Below are 24,065 nucleotides of genomic sequence, written 5' to 3' on the forward strand. Positions count from 1 at the left end.
TCAAGGGTTGTGGTCAAGTGGCATGTGACTCGTCCATCCTTAACCAAATGGTCAGAGTATCAATCCTTGTCTTTAGAAATGGAGCAGCCTTAAAGTGTCTATAAAACAGCACGGGAAATAGTCACTAGATCCGTCGGTGGATATCCTTAATCTAACAACAAAAAAATTATGCATAGTCAGTAGTCATTAAGATTACGAGGTGGGGCGACGCTGCACCTCAGGCGTTCGTGCGTCATGAGGAGCCACCGAGTTATTCGTGTATTTAATTTACTTCAACCATTACACATTAGTCATTAAGTAATCTAAATCACTTATTTATTTTTTTTCTATTTGAACCAATGGTTGGTGACTTGGTGCAATAATAAATGGCTTGACTAGCCTTCTATCATGCAACTTTTTTTTTATTTTATTCCTCACTAAAGTCAGTTTATAATTCTCTGGCTAGCTAGTGCCTACAACTCCTTTTCAGTCCCCACTCAACCACCATTTCGATTTTCGGACTCCATCATTAAAAAAAACAAATTTTAATTTCTCTACTAAATTAACTATGATCAGTTATTTTTTCTCCAAAATTTCATTTTATGAAGTGGGATAGTAGGGTTTTCAAATCATAACAGCCAGTTCATTTCAGCTATAATCTTGTATGAATATTAAAAATAATAAAAATGAACAAAAGATAGTATCCCCATACTTGCCTTGTTCGCAAACGAACATCAGCTACAAGGATATTAGTACTAGTACAATAAAAATACATTCTCTATATGGCATGTTATACGTATATATATTTATATATTCCATGAAATAAATATTTAATTTGCATGCTTTCAAAATGGTTTCTACTGAGTGCACATCTAATAACTTTATTATAACAGATATATATAGTAATGTATGCATTTTCGAGTATATTATCTGTGTGGAAACAAATATAATGATTAGGAACGAATCATATACTCTTCTCTGAAAATCGAAACAACTTTGGTATAGAAAGGAAATGGGTTTGAATTAGACTAATATGGATTAAATAATTATAGTTGGACTATAAATATATTAATTCATGAGCCCAACAAATCTAGAGCCCAAGCGACTTTTCAATTGCTTGACTTATATACGTAAAGTATCTGCAAGTAGATTTCCTAGCTTTCTACGACGGATTAGAATACGCGTGGACCTCAATAGTAGTAGATTCAAGCTACAAGATTTGATCAATCGTGGAAATAAATTACCCAACAAGTATAAGATTTAATTCCGTTATGTTTTATATACTCAACCTACAATTTGATTATAAACTAGATTTTATATTCAATATGCTTTTCAGCCGCACTCGTCAAATGATTACATGAATTTCTAACAAGTATTACATGCACGTACTAATGCACACATTGTCAACTTTAAATTTGAATAGTTGATTGGACATAGAAGTATTACACTACAGCGATAATTTTAAATCATGATTTAAGAAGTTACAAGTCCATGCACAAAAAATCAAAATAAGTTTGGATATTGGAGTTGATCCAGCTGATAATCTCGAAATCCCTTGAATTTTAGTTCAGGTATCACATTAATTAATATGATATGAATAAATCACTTATCTACGTGTTGTCCGCGTGTTTAAAATATTTGTAGTATAAAAAATGTCCAACAACTTTCTTAAAATAAAAGTTTGACCAAAACTTGCGTAGTATTGTGTCAAATGAAGAGTATCACAACATCACGTTTTGTTTTAGTAAAACAAATTTAAAATGAATTCATAAAAAGATAAAAGTTAACACAGCAAAGCAGTTTGAGGACAGAATTATAAGCCAACAATAATTAAACATGAAAAAGACATGATTCACGTGGGCCAATCTTACGCAGACGGCGGTTAAACGACACCGTCCAGGCCAACCCAATGGGCCCCCACATATCTCTAATTGGTCTATATCGGCAAGTCGACAGCGTGTACAGTAGACTAAATCATACAGTCCGAAATTACAAATACACCCTCCAAACGAACTTTTCTACCTGACGGAATCTTTTAATCTTTTCCCTTTTTAATAATGGAAAGAAGATTAGATTTTATCATTAGGATCATAACCACCAGATTTGCATAAAATTACAAATAATTTAATAGAACTTCTATTTATAGGACAATGAAATTTGAAATTCAATCTAGAACCCACTCAATTACAAGTACTCATTTGTATGCATTTTTCAACATTTGAAAGTGATGATTATTGCAAAAGTATTGAAATGTTAAAGTTAGGTTAACTTTTAAATGTTGGAGCCAATGTATAATATTATCTCCGTTCATAAAAAAAATATACTAGTTTTAAAATTTTGAATAGACCATCAAAATTAAATTTAAATATAAAAAGTTTTAAATATTACTAAAAACATGAACCCCGTAAGAATACCATTTTCACCATCTTTCCCTTATCACACTTATTTTATCAATTGCTCATTAAAACTCATATTCCCTATGTCCCCAAAAAGTATGAACTATTTCCTTTTTCGTCCGTCCCTAAAGAGTATGAACTTTCTAATTTTGAAAAATTCAAACAATATACTACCCATACACATCATTTTATTTACAACTTATATCATTATCATTAACGCTTATACCATTATAATAATGTGGACCTCACTCTTCACTAACGCTTATACCATCATTATCATTAACGCTTATACCATTATCAATTTCTCTCTCTCTCTCTCTCTCTCTCTCTCTCTCTCTCTCTCTCTCTCTCTCTCTCTCTCTCTTACTTTTCCCCTTATTTATTAAAACTCGTGCTGAATCTAAAGTTCATACTCTTTGGGGACGGAGGGAGTATCATCTATTACTTTATTTATTTTTTATGGACTAAAATAGTACTCCCTCTGTCCCATAATAGATGGCACATAGGAGATGTTGTTTTGTGTGTTAAGTGGAAAGAGAAAATAATATATTTATATTAATGTTAGAGGGAACTTTTTCCAAAAAGGTAAATGTGACATCTTTTGTGGAACAAACTTAAAAGAAAAAGTTTGACATCTACTATGGAACGGAAGGAGTAGTATTTATTACGAGACTACTAGTTGCTATATCTAAATTTTGATGAACCTCATTTCTCCATAAAGCACTTATTGCTATAATTAATTAAATAAAGTTTCACTGGTAATGATAGTATTAAAAAGAGCACTTATGGACTCACATGGCAATAGTACTTCAGCCTATTATTTAGCTTCCCACATTCGCTAATTATAAAAAAAACTTAGCGGTTCACTCCGATTAAGTTGAAAGTCGGTACTTGTATACCAATTGAGGAAATGAAATGTTAAAGAATATAAATGCCGTGGTTTAGCAATCATAAACAAATGAATAATGTGACAAAAATATTAAAGCTTTGACCAAACACGTTGGTTAAAGTGTCTTTATAGTCCTCAATCCTCATTACCCAATAAAATAGAATTCACTAGTGGTCGCAAGAGACCGACGGAAAAAAATAAACCATATACGTATAATTAAATTTGGTTAATTTATTTCGAAGGGAAAGTTCAAACAAATAAAACACAAACACTTATTCAAATATTTAATAATAAAAAATCATTATACGACTCTTTAACTATATAAAATAACTCAAAAAGGAATGAAAGGGCAGTAGTTTAAGCGTCCCTTCCATTTCAGAGTTCGGGCCTTACAGCCTCCTTGACCCTGTCCCGGATCCAGACACCAAACCCCTTTATGTCATCATTCTCTTTATCTTGTAGGCCAGTCACAACTCTCACAATCACGTGGTCTCAGGCCCCAACTATTAAATTACATTATTCACAACTACATGAAGTACTATTTTACTTATAAAAATGGAAAACATTGAGCAATTATTACATGAAAAATTTATTCTTAATTCAAAAATTATAAATTATAAACTAGAAATTCAAAAAAATATTGATCAAAATGAGATCCACACTTCCACATAAAATTATAAATCACTATATGCTAAAAAAATTTAAAAAAATTGATGAAAATGAGAAAATCAAAATGAGAACTCCATTTCCCAGCTTCCAACATAAAACTGTGGGCATATTGCACACTACTCTCCGTCTCCCTCTCCCTCTCCCTCTTCCTCTTCCCCCTCTTCAATTCTTCTTTCTATTTTGCATTTGTACGCAAAACTCCACTCTTCTTCTGGGCTCTGAATTCAAAATGCAAAAAAAAAAAAAGAAATTGCGGCCTGAATCCGGCCCGTGCGCCCGCAACCGGGCACGGCCCCAGCACCAACAACGCTGGGACATGACTCAACTAGGCGCAGCCCCGGACCTCACCTCCGTCCCTAGGCGCGGCTCAGGCCGCGTCTCCCTCCCTCCAAGGCGCCAGGCTGCGGGCCGGGACCCAGGTGCAGTCCAGCCCCCAGCGTTAAGGATGCTCTCATATTTGCCTCAAATTCTCACAATCACCGCCTAATAGACTTTTCTCACGTTGTCTCTTTTGATCTATGGTTTGAAAGCTTGACACAAATACCCACAATATTATTAGATTGAGGTCAAACTTTATGATAATTGTGTCATTACCAAGTTTACTAGTTCCGGATTGAGTTCGAATAACTCATAAAAATAATATTATTATTTTCATTTTTTGTTCATTTTTAAAAAATTATACGTAAATTTTAGTTTTCATTAGATTTGTATAAATCAAGTTTAACAGACAAATTTAATAGTGTAATATCAACTTCTAATCATGTAATCAAGTTCGTGTGGTTATTCTATTGTTACTGTGTCGCGTCAATACAAAATATCAGGCTGTTAACAAGTTCGTGTCGTGTTCAGGTTTAAAGATAGTAAATGGGTAGGTATGATTTGTATTGCAAACTTCCAATTAATAACTTTTTAACGAGTTCATATTGAATTGGATCATTATCAAGTTGACATTGTAATAATCAAAATCATAATATGTGCCAATCCTATATTCTATGTAAGATGATAACTAAAATAATCATGAAACCCATTATATATTGTGAAAACAAATACTCTAAGTCATTTGATAATAAACATATAGACATATTCTCTTCGTTCTATTCTATAGTAGTAAAATCATCTTTTTTATTTTGAGTGTTTTATAATAGGTGAGTCATTTTCTTTTTTAGTCTAACTCTTACTTTTTCCTCTTTCATACTTTATTATCTCTACTTTTTCTTCTTTCCTACTTTATTATATTTTTATTTAATACATGACACACATTTTTTCTTAATCTCCGTGCCGAAAAGAAATGTCCACTCTACTATGAACGCATGGAGCATTACTTTTCAACAATTTATATACCCATCCGTCCATGATAGGAGTCACATTTAGTGTGACCATGAGTTTTAAAAAATGTAAAGAATAATGGGTTAAAAGGGGGATAAACACGGGTTTTGCATATTTTTAAGACCTAGATTTGACTCGTTTTAAATGTCAATCATGAAAATTATGTTCTTAAATTGCATATGTTATACATTTTGGTATTTGGACGTGTTTGTTGATAAATGATAGAAAAATACAGAAAAAAAGTGCAAAAGTGTCACGGTGCAGCAGCCTCTAGCCCATTCTGCCAACGACTTTGTAGTCCAATCAGTGTTTACTATATACCATTCGCTTCCTCTTTGAAAGAGTTTCGCGTGGGTACCTTGAACATCTAAATCGGAGCTCTGTGAAGAAAGTTATAGTCATTCTACGAATGTCGCACAATGCAGTCAAAAGTTGGCTGAAATTAAGGAAGGAAAGAAATTATTGCTAAATCTTTCCTATTAATTGAAGGGCTCGAATTTACCATCTTTTCCAATTCTTGGAGGATACTTTTTTACCAATTTTAAATATTTTTCAAGCTTATATATACCACATAACCTAATTCATAATAATTATCTTAGAGCCTCCAATCCTTTCCATCTCTATACTTCTTCCATCTCATATTCCACATATTATTCTTCCATTGGAGCATAGCTCTGCAGATCTAGACAAGAGAAGACTGGAGACTACATAATTCAACATTGGGTTTTGATGACTGAAGACTACATAATTCAACATTGGGTTTTGTTTTGTTTTACTTCATGTCTAGTACTTTAATTGTTGTTTTTTGCTTGTCTATGAGTAGTAAACATCTTTTGTAGATTTTTTGGTAGACATGCTATGATTTTGAGTTATTTATTCAATTGTAGTTATTTCAATTTCTCTTGTGCTTATACATTTGTTTGGTTGGTAGTTTTATAAATGCTGTAGGGGTGGCAAAACGGGTTCCCGCACCCGATAAGTCGTGTACCCGTACCCGCTTTTAGCCAAATTTATTGTCCCAATACCCACCCCGCAATATATCGGGATTACCCAATACCCGTGTCGGGTATCCCGTATCCGATATTGCGGGTACCGGCATCCGACCCGAAAATAAATTTATAAGTGAATAAATTTATGAGACATAAAATATTTGTTACTAATTAACTAAAATAGAAAATTTGAAGCAGACAACAATTTCTCGTAATTAATTTACCGTATTAATTTTGATGATAAACTTTAAATAGATTAGGAATAAAAGTGAGGGAAAATCTATAGCTAGTTCCGATGAGTTTTCAACTGAATATTCGTTGAAATATAAAAATGTTTCAAAAGATCTCTTATAACACTTAAATTCTATAAAGTATTAAAAGATTCTATAAAGTATTAAAAGTTTGTACTCCATAAAGCTAATACTAATAATATCGGGTATTGTCAAGACTAACGAGTATATCTAGGCATGCACAACGGTTCCGAACTGCCGGTTTCGGTTCATGAACCGGCGGTTCACGGTTCATCATATGCATGGTGGTTCCAGTTCCGGTTCAAAAAACCGTCGGTTCACGGGTGGTTCAAAACCGCCGGTTTTTGGCATGAACCGGCAGTTCGTCGGTTTGAACCGGCGGTTCAACCGAAAATTAAAAAAAAATACTTTTTATTTATAAAAATTGATTTTTATACTTAAAAACAATTTTTACAAATAAATGAATACAAGAAATTCATAATAGCCCATAGATATTTGATGAGCTTGTGAATTTATGAAACCATTCTTGGTTGTTTCTCTTTTATAGAGACATCCTTGAATGTTTGATGTTTCACGTTCGATGACATCCTTGAATGTTTTATGTTTCACTTTCGATGTGGGACAAAATCATTCTTGATTGTTTCTCTTTTATAGAGACATCCTTGAATGTTTTATTTTTCACTTTCGATGTGGGACAAAATATGTTGAAGTATTTTCTTTTATAACTATATGTTTAGAGCATTCATTCATCTTTTTCCAATGTGGGATACAAAACTTTCTTTTATCTTCTACTTTTCTTCATGTTTTGTATAATATATATAAATAAAATTATTATTCAAATATATTCTTGATTGATAAAAATAAAGAATTATTAAGAAATATGATTTGTATATAGAAAATATTTATTTGTATAATAATTATTGTTAGATTTATACAATTTGTATAAGAAATATTCTTTCAATGTGTATAATATTATTTATTAGTTAACATATACATAAATTTATAAACCTAAGCAAATCATTAATGATAAAGAACTAATGAATAATAGTTTATGTAATAATATTTGTTGTTAAATTATAATAATAGAAGATAGAGTATTAATATAGACGAAGAATGATGGACGATCTATAATATACTTATAAATAATGACTTTTATCTCACATTGAAATAAAGAGTAACACATCCAAAATGTGTAACTATAAAAGAGAATAATTCAATATACTATCTTCTAAATTAAATAAAATCCAATATACTATCATCCAAGTATTGGCATTTTAAAAATCAAATCCAACTTTAAGTATGGAGTAATTTTTTTTTTTGACTTTTTAGTCTTTATTATGTATAAAATGTGCTTAAACAAATTTCAAACAATAAGGTGAAAATTACAATTTTATTGATAATAAATTTGAATTAGACTAAAAATTACAACTTATAATGAATATATTTTATTTATAAAAATTAATAAAGACTACTTAAAGTTAAACCTTTTGATTTTTAAAATATCAATACTTAATATTGGACTTGAGCATTTAAATTGGAAGAGAGTGTATTGAATTATAGGGAAAACACTACTTGAATTATAGACAGTGTATTGAATTATAGAGAGTGTATTTCAACTTATAATGAATATATTTTATTTACAAAAATTAATAAATGAATAATAGTTTATGTAATAATATTTGTTGTTAAATTATAATAATAGAAGATAGAGTATTAATATAGACGAAGAATGATGGACGATCTATAATATACTTATAAATAAAGACTTTTATCTCACATTGAAATAAAGAGTAACACATCCAAAATGTGTAACTATAAAAGAGAATAATTCAATATACTATCTTCTAAATTAAATAAAATCCAATATACTATCATCCAAGTATTGGCATTTTAAAAATCAAATCCAACTTTAAGTATGGAGTAATTTTTTTTTTTGACTTTTTAGTCTTTATTATGTATAAAATGTGCTTAAACAAATTTCAAACAATAAGGTGAAAATTACAATTTTATTGATAATAAATTTGAATTAGACTAAAAATTACAACTTATAATGAATATATTTTATTTATAAAAATTAATAAAGACTACTTAAAGTTAAACCTTTTGATTTTTAAAATATCAATACTTAATATTGGACTTGAGCATTTAAATTGGAAGAGAGTGTATTGAATTATAGGGAAAACACTACTTGAATTATAGAGAGTGTATTGAATTATAGAGAGTGTATTTCAACTTATAATGAATATATTTTATTTACAAAAATTAATAAACACTACTTAATATTTTATTTATCATTAATGATTTGCTTATGTTTATAAATTTATGTATATGTTAACTAATAAATAATATTATACACATTGAAAGAATAATTCTTATACAAATTGTATAAACCTAACAATAATTATTACACAAATAAATATTTTCTATATACAAATCATATTTCTCAATAATTCTTTATTTTTATCAATCAAGAATATATTTGAATAATAATTTTGTTTGTATATATCATACAAAACATGAAGAAAAGTATAAGACAAAAGAAAGTTTTGTATCACACATTGGAAAAAGATGAATGAATGCTCTAAACATGTAGTTATAAAAGAAAGTACTTCAACATATTTTGTCTCACATCGAAAGTGGAACATTAAACATTCAAGGATGTCTCTATAAAAGAGAAACAACCAAGAATGATTTTGTCTCATATCGAAAGTGGAACATAAAACATTCAAGGATGTCTTTATAAAAGAGAAACAACCAAGAATGAGTTTGTCCCACATCGAAAGTGGAACATAAAACAATCAAGGATGTCTCTATAAAAGAGAAACAACCAAGAATGGTTTCATAAATTCGCAAGCCCATCAAATATATATGGGCTATTACGAATTTCTTGTATTAATTTGTTTGTAAAAATTGATTTTAAATATTAAAATAAATTTTTATAAATATTTTTTTTTAAAAAAATTTGGTTGAACCGGCGGTTTGAACTGTTGAACCGCCGGTTCACGGTTCACGCATCCTTCGACCCTGAACTGGCCCGTTGGAACCGGCAACCCGCCGGACGGTTCAAACCGCCGGTTCCGGTTCATGAACCGGCAGGCCCGAACCGGCGGTTAACCGCCGGGCCAGTTCGGTTTGTGCACACCTAAGTATACCTGAGCGGGTAGCAGGTTTAGGGTATTGATTAAAATGGTAAATTGCGAGTCGTACGTAATAAAGAATATTGTATTTGGTCAACACTCGTGTGGTGTGGTGTGGTGTGGTGTGGTGTGGTGTCAGTGTGTAAATCGTATAGCAGAATCATAGAAATCCGCAAACAGTAGTCGATGATCCCAAGGCCACCATCGTCATTTCAAACCAAAACTAATCTAAACCCACTTGATCATCGATTTTATTTTATTTTATTTTATTTAATTTAGGAGCGGGAGAGAATTATTTTAAGTAAAGTCGCTTTAATTTCGTCCCGTTACAATATGATCAGCAATTCACAACGCAACATATACATATATACCTATCAACAAAGGACAGAAACTGAAAAGCAGCTCTACTGTTTCTCTTTATCACACCCATTTCCCTTTCCCTTACGCAGTAAGTTTTTTGGTTGACTTAGTTTCATCATTTTTCATTTTTCACTGCTGTTTTGACGAATTTTATTTTGTGATCACGCTTCGATGATCTCGATTTTGTTTCGACAATTTTCCTTGATCAAAATCAGATCCTGTTTTTAGCGGATTTTGATTTTTTTTTTGAACTCTGTGTTGGAACCTCACTCTTTGTGTTTATTCTGTTGAATTTAACAAAATAGTTATTGTTTGAAATGTTTCTGGTATAGTTACTATTGTCACTGATTTTGTTGTTTTTTGTCTAATTCATGTTGTGAAATTTGTGAAGATGCTTTTTGATGAGCTTCTCTGTTGAAGGAGGCCACTGATTTATTCGAATTATTAAAGACTTAAATTTCTGTAAGTTACTTTTTCTCCCCAAATTTGTTCTCCTTTTTAGTGGTTAACCACTTCATCTCATACTTTGAATCCTTTGTCTTTGCGTAGTTGCAGTGTTTCAAGAGAAGCTACACTCAATTCTGACTATTTACTCTTGAATTGAGTGATCACAGAATTTTTGTAGAGTTTTTTCCACAACGAATTTAGTTTATCCGAGCTTTGTGTTTAATTTGCCCAATATATTGCCTATTTGGTGATAAATCTGCGACTAGACATTGAAGGATGGCCAAATTGTCGCATTCGGATTCGAGACGAATGTATTCCTGGTGGTGGGATAGTCATATTAGCCCCAAAAATTCGAAATGGCTCCAGGAAAATCTTACAGGTATAGATTTGATATTATTGTATGGTGGTAAATGTGCTGATAGTATGCAGCTCTTCATTGTTTAAATATGTAAATTTTTTGCTTGTATAATTAGTCAATACTTCAGAATTATGTCAATTTTTTAAAGCATATTACAATGACTTGATATTAGATGACTTTTATTGCATGCATTAATTGCCATTTTTATGGCTGAAGAAAACCTTTGCCTTTCAATATCAGTTTGTTCTGTTAACATCTCGACTTTTGTCTTTCTTCTTTAGTCATTCGTCAGACCTTCTGTGCTGTCATATGTTTCCCATATCACTCTTTCTAGTGGATTATTAGAGAATCAATTGAATGCGTTAGTTTTCTGGTCAGATTGTTCGAGTTTGACGAGTTGTGTGTGCTAAGTTAAGGTCATTTGAAAGATACCTCTAAATTTTATTTTTGATGAACTAATGATGCTTTAATCTGATCTCTTTTGATGCCCAACAAAATTGAAATCCTCTTAAGCATATAATTTTGAGATCATATAGCTGTGAAGTTGGTCCCTTTTGGCTGTCACTAAAGCATCACAGTGGAAGGATGCAATGCATGTGCATCTACTGAAAAACCCTTGTGTGCTTTTGTAGATATGGATGTTAAAGTTAAATCAATGATAAAGCTCCTTGAAGTGGATGAGGATTCCTTTGCGCGAAGGGCAGAGATGTACTACAAGAAAAGACCAGAGCTTATGAAAATGGTTGAGGAGTTCTATAGAGCATATCGTGCGTTGGCCGAAAGATATGATCACGCCACTGGTGTGATTCGGCATGCTCATCGAACTATGACAGAAGCTCAAGTTCCTATGGTGTTTGCTGATGATTCACCTGCTAGTTCTGTTTCTGGAGTTGATTCTAGAACACCTGACCTGGTAAGTTATTATGCGGAATTGTTTAGCTGCTACTGTATCACTACGATTCTGTTTTGTCTGATTCTCGTTTTGTCTAACAGATTGGAGAGTTCACTCATGATTCTGATAATGGGACTAGAAAAAGGACTTCAAAGCCGTTCCCTAGTTCATTTGGGCAAGTTGAGCGGGTGAGGAGAGGTCTGAATTTTGATGAGGCGGATGATGTGTTTAGCAATGAAAACAACCATGTTGATGATAAAAGTTCATTAAAATACGACCGACAAAGTGATTCTAAGGAGATAATAGCATTGAAGGAAGCCATTGCCAAACTGGAAGCCGAAAAAGAAGCTGGCTTTATTCAGTATCAACAAACTTTGGATAAATTGTCACAGCTTGAGACTGAAATCTCCAGAACCAGAGAGGAGTTCAGTATGCTAAAAGATCATGCAAATAAAGCTGATACTGAAGCTGCTGCATTAAGCGAAGCTCTGGTGACATTAGAAGCTGAAAAGGAATCTAAGCTTCAAGACTACCAAAAATGCTTGGACAAAATATCTGACCTGCAGATTACTGTATCTACTACTCAGGATGATGCTCAGAAACTTAGTGAAAGAGCTAATAGTGCTGAAGTTGAAGCACAATCGTTGAGAAGTGAACTGGATGTATTAGCTGTCGAGAAGGATGCTGCTCTCAATCAGTATCTAGAATCACTGGAGATCATATCAAACATGGAGAATAAGTTACGTCTTGCTGAAGAAAATTCTTCAGGGTTTAAGGAGCGAGCTGAAAAAGCAGAAAGTGAAGTGGAAAGTCTAAGACAAGCAATCTCCAAATTGACCGAGGAAAAGGAAAGTGCAGCTCTGCAGCACCAGCAATGCTTGGTGACAATATGTAGTCTGGAGCAGAAACTCACATTGGCCAACGAGGAGGCTAAGCACCTCAATGTGGAGATAGAAAATGGAGTGTCCAAGCTAAAAGGTGCCGAGGAGCAATGTCTGATGTTGGAAAGGTCAAACCAGTCTCTTCACTCGGAGTTGGAATCTTTGATGTTAAAGATGGGAACTCAATCTCAAGAGCTTACTGAGAAGCAGAAGGAACTGGGAAGACTTTGGGCAGCCGTACAAGAAGAGCGATTGCGCTTTGTGGATGCTGAAACTGCTTTTCAGACTTTACAGCATTTGCATGCGCACACTCAGGAGGAGCTCCGATCTATGGCTTCTGAGCTGCAAAATAGGGCTCAACTTTTGAAGGTTTCTGAGACCCAAAATCAGAGTTTGCAAGATGAGGTTCTAAAGGTTAAGCAGGAGAACAAGCATCTTGATGAGCTGAACTCATCTTCTGCATTATCAATACAAGATATGCGGAGTGAGATTTCTAGCTTAACGGAATCAACAGTAAAACTGGAGGAGGAAGTTGAGCTAAGGCTTGACCAGAGAAACGCACTGCAGCAAGAGATTTATTGCCTTAAAGAGGAACTAAATGCACTGAACAAGAAGCACCTTTCAGTTTTGGACCAGGTGCATGAAGTAGGCTTAAATCCAGAATCCTTGGGCTTGTCAGTGAAGGAATTGCAGGATGAGAATTCCAATCTGAAAGAAACTTGCCACAGGGAAAGTACTGATAAAGCAGCTCTCCTACTGAAATTGGAAATCCTGGAACAGCTTCTCGAAAAAAACTCGCTCTTGGAGACCTCCCTTTCTGATTTGAATGCTGAACTAGATGCTGTTAGAGGGAAGATAGAAGAACTAGAACAATCTTGCCAATCTCTAATCCAAGAGAAAGCTACTCTCCTCTATGAGAAGGAGACGCTCACCACACAGTTGCAGGAAACAAACAAGAATCTGGAAAAACTCTCACAAAACAACACAGTTCTAGAAATCTCCCTGTCTGATGCACATCATCAGCTTGAAGCTTTAAAGGCTAAATCGAAAATCTTGGAAGATTCATGTCAGTTGCTTGTTAATGAGAAGGCAGATTTGATAAGTGAAAATGACGGTTTGACTGCTCAGCTGGAACAGACTCAGAGAAGACTGGTAGATCTTGAGAAACTTCATGGAGAACTTGAAGGAAGATGTGAGCATCTAGAAAACGAGAAAAAATCAGCTCTTCAAAAAGTTGAAGAGCTGCAAGTGTCATTGGATGTAGAGAAGCAAGAACATTCAAACAGTATTCAGATTGACAAAGCTCGACTCAATGAGATTCAATCTGAGATGCGTGTTCTGCAAGAAGAACACAAACGGCAAAAGACAGAACTCGATCATGTGCTTGATAGTGCCATAGCTAGTGAAATTGAGATATTTGTATTGCGCACAACTGCTCAGGTGATGAAAGAAACCAATTGCTCCTTGCTTTCAAAGAATCAGAAACTCTTTGAGCAGTCTAGTTTATCAGAAAAGGAGGTCTCACGGCTAGAGCATGACAAACTCAGAAAGCAGTCTGAAATCAGATCATTGGCAGATCATGTTAGTACTCTGAGGTCAGGGACCCGCCAGTTGTTGAAGGTTCTCAGCATTGCTGAGGATTGTGTGTCTACGGATAATGTGGAACTAGACCAGATTTACATCAACCAGCTATCAAGTACACTCCAAAATTTAAAGAAATCAATGTGTCGCGCTGATGAAGATAATCTGGAGTGGTGTGTTGCATTCTCAGTCCTTAGCACATGGATTGAGCAACTGGGATTACATTCAAAGAATGCCGAGGTGGAAAAGGACAAACTAGAGCATGAGTTCAAGCTGAAGGCCGAGCAGGTGTTACAGTTACAGAGCGACTCCCTTACACTTCTAGAGATGAATGAACAACTAAAGTCAAAATTGAGAGAAGAAGACCACAATAGGAAAGCTCTGATGATCCAGATTGAGAGTTTGGACTCAGCGCTTAAAGACATGCAAGATTCTTGCCAGGTCTTACAAAGAGAGAAACTACAGTGTTCTGAGGAGAAAATATCCTTAACGGATAGAATCGTGCACTCAGAGGAAAAGCGTAATGTCCTGGAAGAGGAAAATTATGTCTTATGTGATAAAGTATTAGCTCTTGAGAACTTATACTTGATTTTCCAAAGCTTTGCTGATGAGAAACTTAGGGTGCTAAGAGATCTTGGTGATGATCGCAATAAGCTTAATGTGATGAATAATGCTCTTATTGGAAAGTTGAGCGTGGCTGAGGGGAGGCTTGAAGAATCAGAACTCGAGAATCTTCATCTCAAGGAGAGGCTGCAGAAGACAGATGATGAGCTCAAGGCTATAGCAACAGTCAAAGATCAGTTGATTATTGAGATTGAAAATGGAAAGGAAGTTTTGAATCAGATGGCACAAGAACTTCAGGAAGCAGGAGAGAAGATAAGTCTAGCTGAGAAAAAGAAATCAGAGTTAAGTAATAGTGTTGAAGATCTCAGAAAGGAATACAATGAGGTCAAAATGGCTCGAGATGACCAAGAGAATCAGATTTTCAAACTGTCCACAGATAGTGACAATTTGAGCAAGGAGAATGTTTTCTTGCTTGAAGCAACTCAGAAACTGGAATCTGATCTGCAGGTATTGCAAGATAATAATAACAAGAGTAAACTCCGAGAAGAGAAATTGCATTTGGAGCTGGACAGCAAAATCAACGACATCAATGACTTGGAGGCTCAAGCTGCTTCACTTTTTGGTCAATTGCAACACACCATGATCTGTCAGGTTCTCTATGAGCAGAAGTTTTATGAGCTCCATGACACATGCCTTGGCTATATCGATCAAAATGAAGGCCTCAAAAATCAACTGGATGCATTTCGACCGGAGATTATATCATTGAAGGACTGCATTTCATCCCTGGAGGACCAAACTGTTATACACATCAAGTTTCAAATTCCTGAAAATGAGGATTATCAGGTCAGTTTTAACACTAGAAATATTTTGCAACTGCCTGTTCTGATTTTCAGCAACTACTCTAATCTGATAATGCTACCTTTCTGTTCAGTTAGACAACATTTTGAAATGTCGGTGTGGCCTCACTTTGGATTTTTGTAACTTTTAATTTTCCGTTTTGCATAGATTTCTTGTGCTAAATAGGCTGGTTTATAATTTGTTTTCTGCTTTTTTTTTCCCTGAGAAGGTTTTTTTACTTGCTAGTAGAGGCCTTCAGGTATACTTCTACGGTTCTACCCATATTATTGCTTGCTTCTGCCAGATAGATATATGCTGACTGGAATGATAATACGGTGGCCCTCCTAGAATTGAGTACTATAACTAGTCATGGCATATCAAGTCTCAGAATTATGCAATCTAAGATTTGCTTGTGTGACTAAGAATCACAAATGATAAGACTTCTTGATTGTTAACTTTTGCTATAACTTGATTGTGATAATGGTGATTGTCTCTGGAGGTCCATAGAGTAGTATACCGCTTTGTATCTTTTATTCTATTTTAAACATTTTTAGCTAATTCTCTGTTCTGCTATATGATCTTTTCAGGGTGCTCACAGTACTGACATTTCACCCAAAAGCATTCATAATGAAGACAAGAAAGTGTTGGCGCCAGTTTCTGACTTGCATGATCTACGGGTTAGGCTTCAAGCGGTTGTGAAGGCAGCAGTCGAGATGAAGGAGCTAATGGTTCACGAGAACACTGATCTGCACGCCAAGCTTGACCAATCATCGAGGCAAATCGAGCTACTGCAATCTGAAAGCGGGAAGCATCAAAGAAACAAGAGACCTACATCCGAAATCACTATGGAAGATAGTGCACTTTTGACAAAAGATATCGTTCTTGATCAGGTCTCCGATGGTTCATACCGATACAGCAAGAATGAAGCCGCTGACGTGGACGATCAAATCGTCGAGTTATGGGAAACTGCAGAACCAGATGGCACCGTGGGTCTCGCCATTGGCAAGTCAAACAAAACCATTCCTCCTTCCACCACCGCGACCTCTGATTTTCATCGTTCTAAATCAACGAGGGGACAGAAAGGAGGTTTTGGGGCCTCGTCTGATGCACTCGATGTGGACTTGAGTGTGGACAAGTTAGAGATCTCAAAAAGATCTACTGATTCCATACAAGAAGGGAACAAGAGGAAGGTCTTGGAGAGGCTCGACTCCGACGTTCAGAAACTGGCAAATCTCCAGATCACGGTCCAGGACTTGAAGAGGAAACTCGAGGTCACTGAGAAGGGCAAGCGGGGCAAAGCTGTGATCGAATGTGAGTCGTTGAAGAGACAGCTCGATGAAGCTGACATGTCCGTGATGAAGCTGTTTGATCTGAACGGCAGGCTGATGAAGAGCATCAATGACAAGTCGTTCTCGGACTCAAAGTCCTCGTTCGACTTTGAAGGCGAGGAAGGTGCCCGGAGGAGGAGAGTGTCCGAGCAAGCACGTAGAATGTCTGAGAAAATTGGGAGGATACAGTTGGAAGTACAGAAGCTGCAGTTCGTGCTGCTGAAACTAGACGACGAGAAGGACGGGATGTCGAAGATGTCTGAAACGAGACGGAGAATATTGTTGAAGGATTATCTGTACGGAGGGGGAAGAGGGAGCCAGAGGCGTAAGAAAGGGAATTTCTGTGCTTGCGTTCAGCCATCAGCAGTTAAAGATTGAGAGACATTGTTGATTAAAATTGCTTCTTCTATTAGATGTTTTGTGGCCGTATATATATATATATATTAAGCATTGTAAATTTGGTCACAAAATAGCTCTGCTTATGTTTAGTTCATTAGCATAAATTCTCGTATTTTATTTCATCATCAATGCATCGTAGCTTTGTTGTGAGTTTGAAAATTGTCTAAAGCGTTATTGTTACGAAAGCTTAATTATAAGTAATTTTGTGATGCAAAAAGATTAATTGCCATATATACAAAGCAATTCGACAGAGAGATAAATTGCAGTATAGTATTTTGTAATTCTTCAGTTTTTTTTTTCCTTAAGTAAATTTTTGTTTGGATGGATATATTTTGCCATTTTAGTATTTTACTCTTTCAAATTGACAATATATTGGCCTTTATCCATTTTTTACTTCATAATAATAACATTATAGTACCACTTCGAATTTATTTTACTTGTGCGGTAGAAAGCACCAAAATTTTCAGAATATAAACAATAATGCAAAATTCATAATATTACAATCCTAAAAATTAATATCAAATTTTTTAAAATATAAAAATCATCGACTATAATCATCAGTTTGGAGTATGTAAGTAGTAGTACAATAGATACTAGCTTAAGTCAAACATTTGTAGTAACTAGTAGTATAAGAAAAAAATTCAAATTTTAGTGAAGTTCACTTTATTATTAGTATGACTTTTGCCTATAGTTTATATATATATATATATATATATATAGAAACGAGACAAAGAGTGGAAATTAGTGAAATTTATGACATCTAAACTTGTGCAGTTGTGAATTAATTAGGCAAGGATCTAATAGATACATATACAGCGTGGTTTGGGGTATTACAATGCACTCAAACAATATTGGTATATTTTTCAGAATCTTGTGGTTTGCAGTCAAGCATGTAACTACATGCTCTCACAGCCTCCTCCACAGTTAAGAAGACCCATTCCATTCCTAATGATTCCAGAAATTTCGATTTTTCAAGCTTCTTCATCACTTCTGCAACTGGATTCACCAACACCAACTGTTCCACAAATTCCCCATCATATTTAAGTAACCTATTTTAATTTAAATAATCCTACTCTAAATTAATTTATTTATAAAAATTGATTACCTTTAGCCCTCTTCGATCAATAATCTTCTTAATCTCATCCATCATGCTAATCCCACTTGTATCAATGTTTCCCACAGCTGAAAATCATTTAGAACATTTTTCAATTAAGCATAGAATTCTTAAAACTCAATTTTATTACAAATTTTAGTATACTTACCACTCATGTCGAGCACAACGTGTTGCAATCCTGTATCACCGCAGGATTTGATCCTCTCCTCTTCCTCGTCGATCCATCTTGAAATCCTAAACAAAAGATGGCAAGAAAAAAATCAATTAGAAAAATTAAGAAGCATGTTCATTTCATACAATTAATTAATCTCAATTTCATGTACTAGCATAGTATTATTTAATAAGTAGATACCTCTCTCTCAAATAGTTGGAATTGGCAAAGTAAATGGGAGCATCGATTTCAAGAATGAGAATTCCGGGCACTGTCTGTGCTTGCTGATAATGATGGATGTTTCTATACTCCTTTGAATCAGGAAGATTCCCAAGAACTAATGTTCTTGGTCTTGCCACAAAAAGCAAAACCCTCAATACCGAAAGTCCAATCTGTCAATTAATATAAAATTTAATCTTAGTATTGATTATTAATCTAAAATTATTGAAATGAAGTGTGGAGGTAGGGTAGGGTAGGGTGGTTACGGCGAGAACGAGTCCGATCTGAATGCTGCCGAAGACGACGCCTACATAGGCTGCCATGCAGACAAGGAAGTCGAATTTGTCGACGTGCCACAAATGCATGGCCGCCTCGTAGTCAATGAGCCCTAGCATCGCCGCCATAATGATGGCGGCCAGCACCACTAGCGGCGTGTAGTAGAACAACGGTGTCAGGAAAAGTAGCGTCGCCATCACTGCCACTGCCATCACTATGTTCGACACTGCCGTCTTGCATCCCGCGTTGAAGTTCACAGCCGATCGAGAAAACGGCCCTATTTTTCAAACCATTAATAGGGATTTTTCAGTTTAGTGCCTATTTTTATGAGACGAACTGAGTATTTTTTTTTTTTTTTTTTACCTGTGGTAAGGTAGCAAGAGGTGCAAGAACCAACAATATTCATCATTCCAAAAGCAATCATTTCTTTGTTGCCATCAATGTGGTAATTCTTGAACATGGCAAAGCTTCTCCCCACTGCCATCCCCTCCTGTCAACCAAAATATAAATCCATTATTTAAATCATCTCAGGCTAAAAAGTGGTAATTAAATTAATATATGTAATTAGACATTGCATTGGATTACTAAGGCTGAATAATTGAAGACTTGACAATGGATAGATAATTGATTAGACTGCCCCAAAAGATAAAACCTCAATTTGAGGGCACCATTAACTGTCAATGTTGCTCCCCAATAATTATTCATCATCGTCACAAGCATATTATATTTTAAATAAATTATATTGATATATAAGATCAATAGAAACCATTAGTTTAGAGTGCTACAAATAGTCAAGTTGCTATCTTGACGCACTATAGGCCATATATTGGGACCATTTAAAGGCACACTAATGAGTAATGACAAGTGGTCCAAATAAATAATGAGCAAATAAAAACAAACCATGTTTTCTATGTTTGAAGACTGATAAAAAATATTTACTACTTTGTAGTATTATGTGTATAGATATGATAGCCAATACGACAGTAAAAAAATAAAAAAGAAATATACTTACAGCCATTGAAATGATGCCAGTGATGATGCCAGTCTTGATTGCTATGGGCAGATATCTTGAATCAAAGTTGAGATCCATAAATGAAGCTGGATTTATTCCCTTTTTCAAATGTCCTATCTGCATGTAAAAACAACCAACATTATTAATTTATCCAAACCTATCTTCCTATTTAATTCAATTAATTTAGAAAATATTAGAGGACTCACCACTTGCACTCCGTGCTTTTCGGCATGGGTGAGGTACACAAGAAGGCTTCCCAATATCACTGATGTTAATGGAGCCATTGCTGATATCCAGAATAGATTTGCCCTCTTCTTGCTCTGTAAATTTCATTTATTCTTATAACTATTTTTCCTTTCAAAACTTGTACCAACAAGTGGGATCATGCCATGCCTAATTAATTAATTTCTACACTTGACATTCTAGCTGCAAACATTTCTAGAAAATTTTTAATTATTAAAGCTAATCTTGTTCAACTTTAAATTTGTTAATACTAAGCAAACTTTTTGTGAAGGAATTATTGGTAAACTAGCTGTGTGGGCCCTCTTAGGAGAGATTACATGATTCTTCTTTTTTCTTACCAAGCATTGCTTGACTGCTGTCGATTAACCTTCTTTAGTAGTAGTAATAGAATAATATTGATTTTAACAGAAATAAAAAGTGGCATGATAAAATTATACTGCATATAATGGAAAAAAAAGTTAAGTCTAAAAGTTGAGAGATGAACTTACAAAATATCTCGAAATTAGGAGGTAGAATAGGAAAACAAATCCCAATAAAGCACTTTCCCATCTCCACTGCAAATTACCATAGTTATATTTAATGAGAAAAAACATATTGTAAATACAATTGATTATTGCTATGAACATAATATGTATATATAAAACTAGGGTATCCGTACCCGACAAGTCGGGTACCCGTACCCAATTTCAGCCAAATTTGTTATCCCAATACCCGCCCCGCAACATATCGAGATTACCCAATACCCGTGTCGGGTATCCCGTACCCGACCCGAAAATAAAATTATAAGAGAATAAATTTATGGGACATAAAATATTTGTTACTAATTAACTAAAATAGAAAATTTGAAAAAACCTTATAGCCGACAATGTTTCCTAACTAATTCAGTGTATTAATTTTGATGGTAAGCTTTGAATAGATTAAGAATAAAAGTGAGGGGAAACTCTATAGCTAGTTTCGGTGAGTTTTTAACTGAATATTCGTTGGAATATAAAAATGTTTCAAAAAATCTCTTAGAACACTTAGATTCTATAAAGTATTAAAAGATTGTATATAACTAATACTAATAATGTCGGGTATTATCGGGACTAACGAGTTTATCCGTGCGGGTAGCGGGTATACCCGCTACCCGCAAAACTCTAAAACATACTACCCGATCCCGCCCCATTTCCCGCTATCGTCGGGTAGCGGATACCTAATACCCCTGGGTATCGGATCGGAATAGAAATTACCCGTTACCCGCTACCCATTTTGCCACCCCTATATAAAACGAAACGATTTACAAATACCATGAATGACAAGACCCAACCAAATCATTAATAATATACGTTTTAGTTTTATGATAGATAAATAAATAAGTGATATTGATTTTTCTAGAAATCAAAAGTCATTTTCAACACAAATTGATAAATATGGGGCAGTGATCAGAGATTCATTAAAGATGAGATAATTAAAGAGATGTATCTAAGTTGATTTTTCAAAAATAGCTAATTAAGCATATCAATGTAATTCTTTCATATCGGACAAGAATATATGATATCAAAGACAAAGATTAGCTCGAATATCTATCTTAATCAATTATTAATCTCCATTAAGGAATTATGTATGTGCGTGTACACACAGAATATATTCACTCGACCCATTAATAAGAAAAAAAATGGCCAATTAGCGCTATAAGTTTTAATAGTCTTTGATGCTCGTGTAATAAGAATATGTTAAGTTAATGTCTTTTTAGCATTTAATTAAGAATCTAAACTCTGTCATGCGCATGCAATTACTTCGCATGTATATGATCGGCAATATAAAAATTAAGAAACACCTAATTGTTTAATTAATTAGTAATGAATCCCCTTTGCCAAAATTGAAATTTATCTACCAACCCAATAAACAAAGCCAAAAAGAAAAGGAAAAGACTCTTTTCACTATAGAAATGAGCACACATATAGTAGCAACAAATAGATTTTTGAACAACATATTCCATTCACACAAGAAATATAAACATATATACACATGCTAACATAATTGAGGAGAGAGATAGTAAATAAAAATACCTGGTGAGTTTGAGTGAAAATAGAGTGTAAGACATCGATGACGTCAGTTTTATGAGTAAAATGTTCTAGCCCTAAAACGCCTTTCAATTGTTGCAGAATCACAACCGTCGCCGCTCCGGCCATAAACCCTACTATCGTTGCATGCGACAGAAAATCCACTATGAATCCCAGCCTGTCACAAATTAAATATTCTTTTTATCACATACATAAATAATTACTAAAATAAGTAGTGCTTGCATTTAAATCACATGGCTCATAACATTTTCTAGCTCTGTCCCACTTTAAGTAGAACATTTCTTATTCGACACATGATTTTATGCGGTGTTGTTTTGTGAGTAAAGTGAACATAATAAAGTAAAAGAGATGGAACACGTAGAGTTAGTGATGTTTCTATTTTTAAAAATATATCATTTACAATGACATTTCAAAAAAAAAATTGTGTCACTTAGAATGAGACAAGACTGAATAAATTGCTATGCAAGTATTATAATAATAGTATATGAAAAAATAGTGACCTGAAAATTCCCATTGCCGTTTCAAAGAGGCCGGCGAAGAAAGTCGCGGTGAAGGCAAGATGGACGTAAAGCTGCGGATCTTGTTGCGCGTCCACGACGTCGCCAAGCATGGAAGCCGTGAGCAGCGATGCCACGGCCACCGTGCCAACGGCCAAGTCCCGCGAGCTCCCCATTACTCCGTAAATTAACGGTGGAACAAAGCTTGAATCTACACATATCATTATATATATTTATGTCACGCATTTAACATTAAGAAATAAAAACAAAGTAATAAATGGATGTATATTAAAAATAAATAAAAAAAACTTACAAAGGCCAAGAATGGGTGGCAAATTGGCTAGCTTGGCATAGCTGATTCCCTGAGGAATGGCCAAGCTGGCAATGGTGATTCCGGCGATGAGGTCGGCCTTGAAGAACTCGAGGGTGTAGTGGCGGCCCCACTCGATGATCGGGAACACGTATTGCAGGCCGAGGATGAGTCTCCGACGCGGTGGCTGGTTCTTGAACTGGCGGAGGGGGTCGTCGGGGAAGAATGTCTCCTTCAGTGTGTTCTTTAAGGACTCCGAGAACGGCTGCGGAGGCGGGATCTCCACGCGGTGGGTGCCGCCGGCGCCGGCGTACGTGTCCACGTGGTCGGCGGTTCCCATTCTATGGTAAGTATTTTTTTTTGTTACTAAGTTTGTGTGTGTTTTGGGTAAGGAGAAATGTTGTGTAAGCTTATAATGTTGGTGTAGAGTGTGAGGAATGCCAGGGGAGTTTATATAGAGGTGGAGAGGGCATCAAATTTGAGTGCTTTGTGGGGTCATACACTCACACACAACAAACATTGATGATATTAAAATGTTTTGAAAAAAAAATGTTTGTCAAAGAGTGATTGCTTTTTTTCATTCAACTTAATTAACTACTCTCTTTAATTGTTTAGTTTCCTCTTTTGCAAGAAGAGGAAACTTCATGGAGTATCAATATCCACTCACTAACTATCGTAAGCATGTTTTTAGCCTCCTTTTACAAATCCCACATTTTCATTGTATAGACTATCGTCAATATAAAAGAGACGAACATAAAGAATTATTTAATCAGTTTAATACGAAGTGTATCTACGTCTGTAGGCTATGCTAAGCTAGAGATTTCACCATATAATATTCAGGATGATATTACAATGAGGAAGCACCTCTATTTATAGGCACAATAGAAAGCCATAATT

General features: G+C 34.7%; 2 protein-coding genes across 2 annotated transcripts; one reads left to right on the top strand and one right to left on the bottom strand.

Moving 5' to 3' along the window:
- The first annotated feature begins 9,974 nt into the window (after positions 1-9,974).
- LOC121760292 (protein NETWORKED 1D-like) lies at positions 9,975-17,442 on the top strand. The gene is made up of 6 exons (XM_042155948.1): positions 9,975-10,084; positions 10,388-10,458; positions 10,546-10,822; positions 11,434-11,714; positions 11,795-15,562; positions 16,144-17,442. The coding sequence occupies exons 3-6, from the start codon at positions 10,720-10,722 to the stop codon at positions 17,260-17,262; spliced, it is 5,271 nt and encodes a 1,756-aa protein (XP_042011882.1). The 5' UTR covers positions 9,975-10,084; positions 10,388-10,458; positions 10,546-10,719; the 3' UTR covers positions 17,263-17,442.
- A 582-nt stretch (positions 17,443-18,024) lies between these two features.
- Positions 18,025-23,578, bottom strand: LOC121762059 (sulfate transporter 3.1-like). Its single transcript, XM_042157817.1, has 12 exons — positions 23,172-23,578; positions 22,862-23,069; positions 22,347-22,518; positions 20,787-20,852; positions 20,262-20,375; positions 20,056-20,172; positions 19,407-19,533; positions 19,034-19,320; positions 18,750-18,940; positions 18,546-18,631; positions 18,389-18,465; positions 18,025-18,298 (listed from the first exon to the last, which is right to left on the bottom strand). The coding sequence occupies exons 1-12, from the start codon at positions 23,506-23,508 to the stop codon at positions 18,125-18,127; spliced, it is 1,956 nt and encodes a 651-aa protein (XP_042013751.1). The 5' UTR covers positions 23,509-23,578; the 3' UTR covers positions 18,025-18,124.
- Between the last annotated feature and the right edge of the window lie 487 nt (positions 23,579-24,065).

The sequence above is a fragment of the Salvia splendens genome, chromosome 13 (genome assembly GCF_004379255.2).
Source record: "Salvia splendens isolate huo1 chromosome 13, SspV2, whole genome shotgun sequence".
Lineage (NCBI taxonomy): Eukaryota > Viridiplantae > Streptophyta > Magnoliopsida > Lamiales > Lamiaceae > Salvia > Salvia splendens.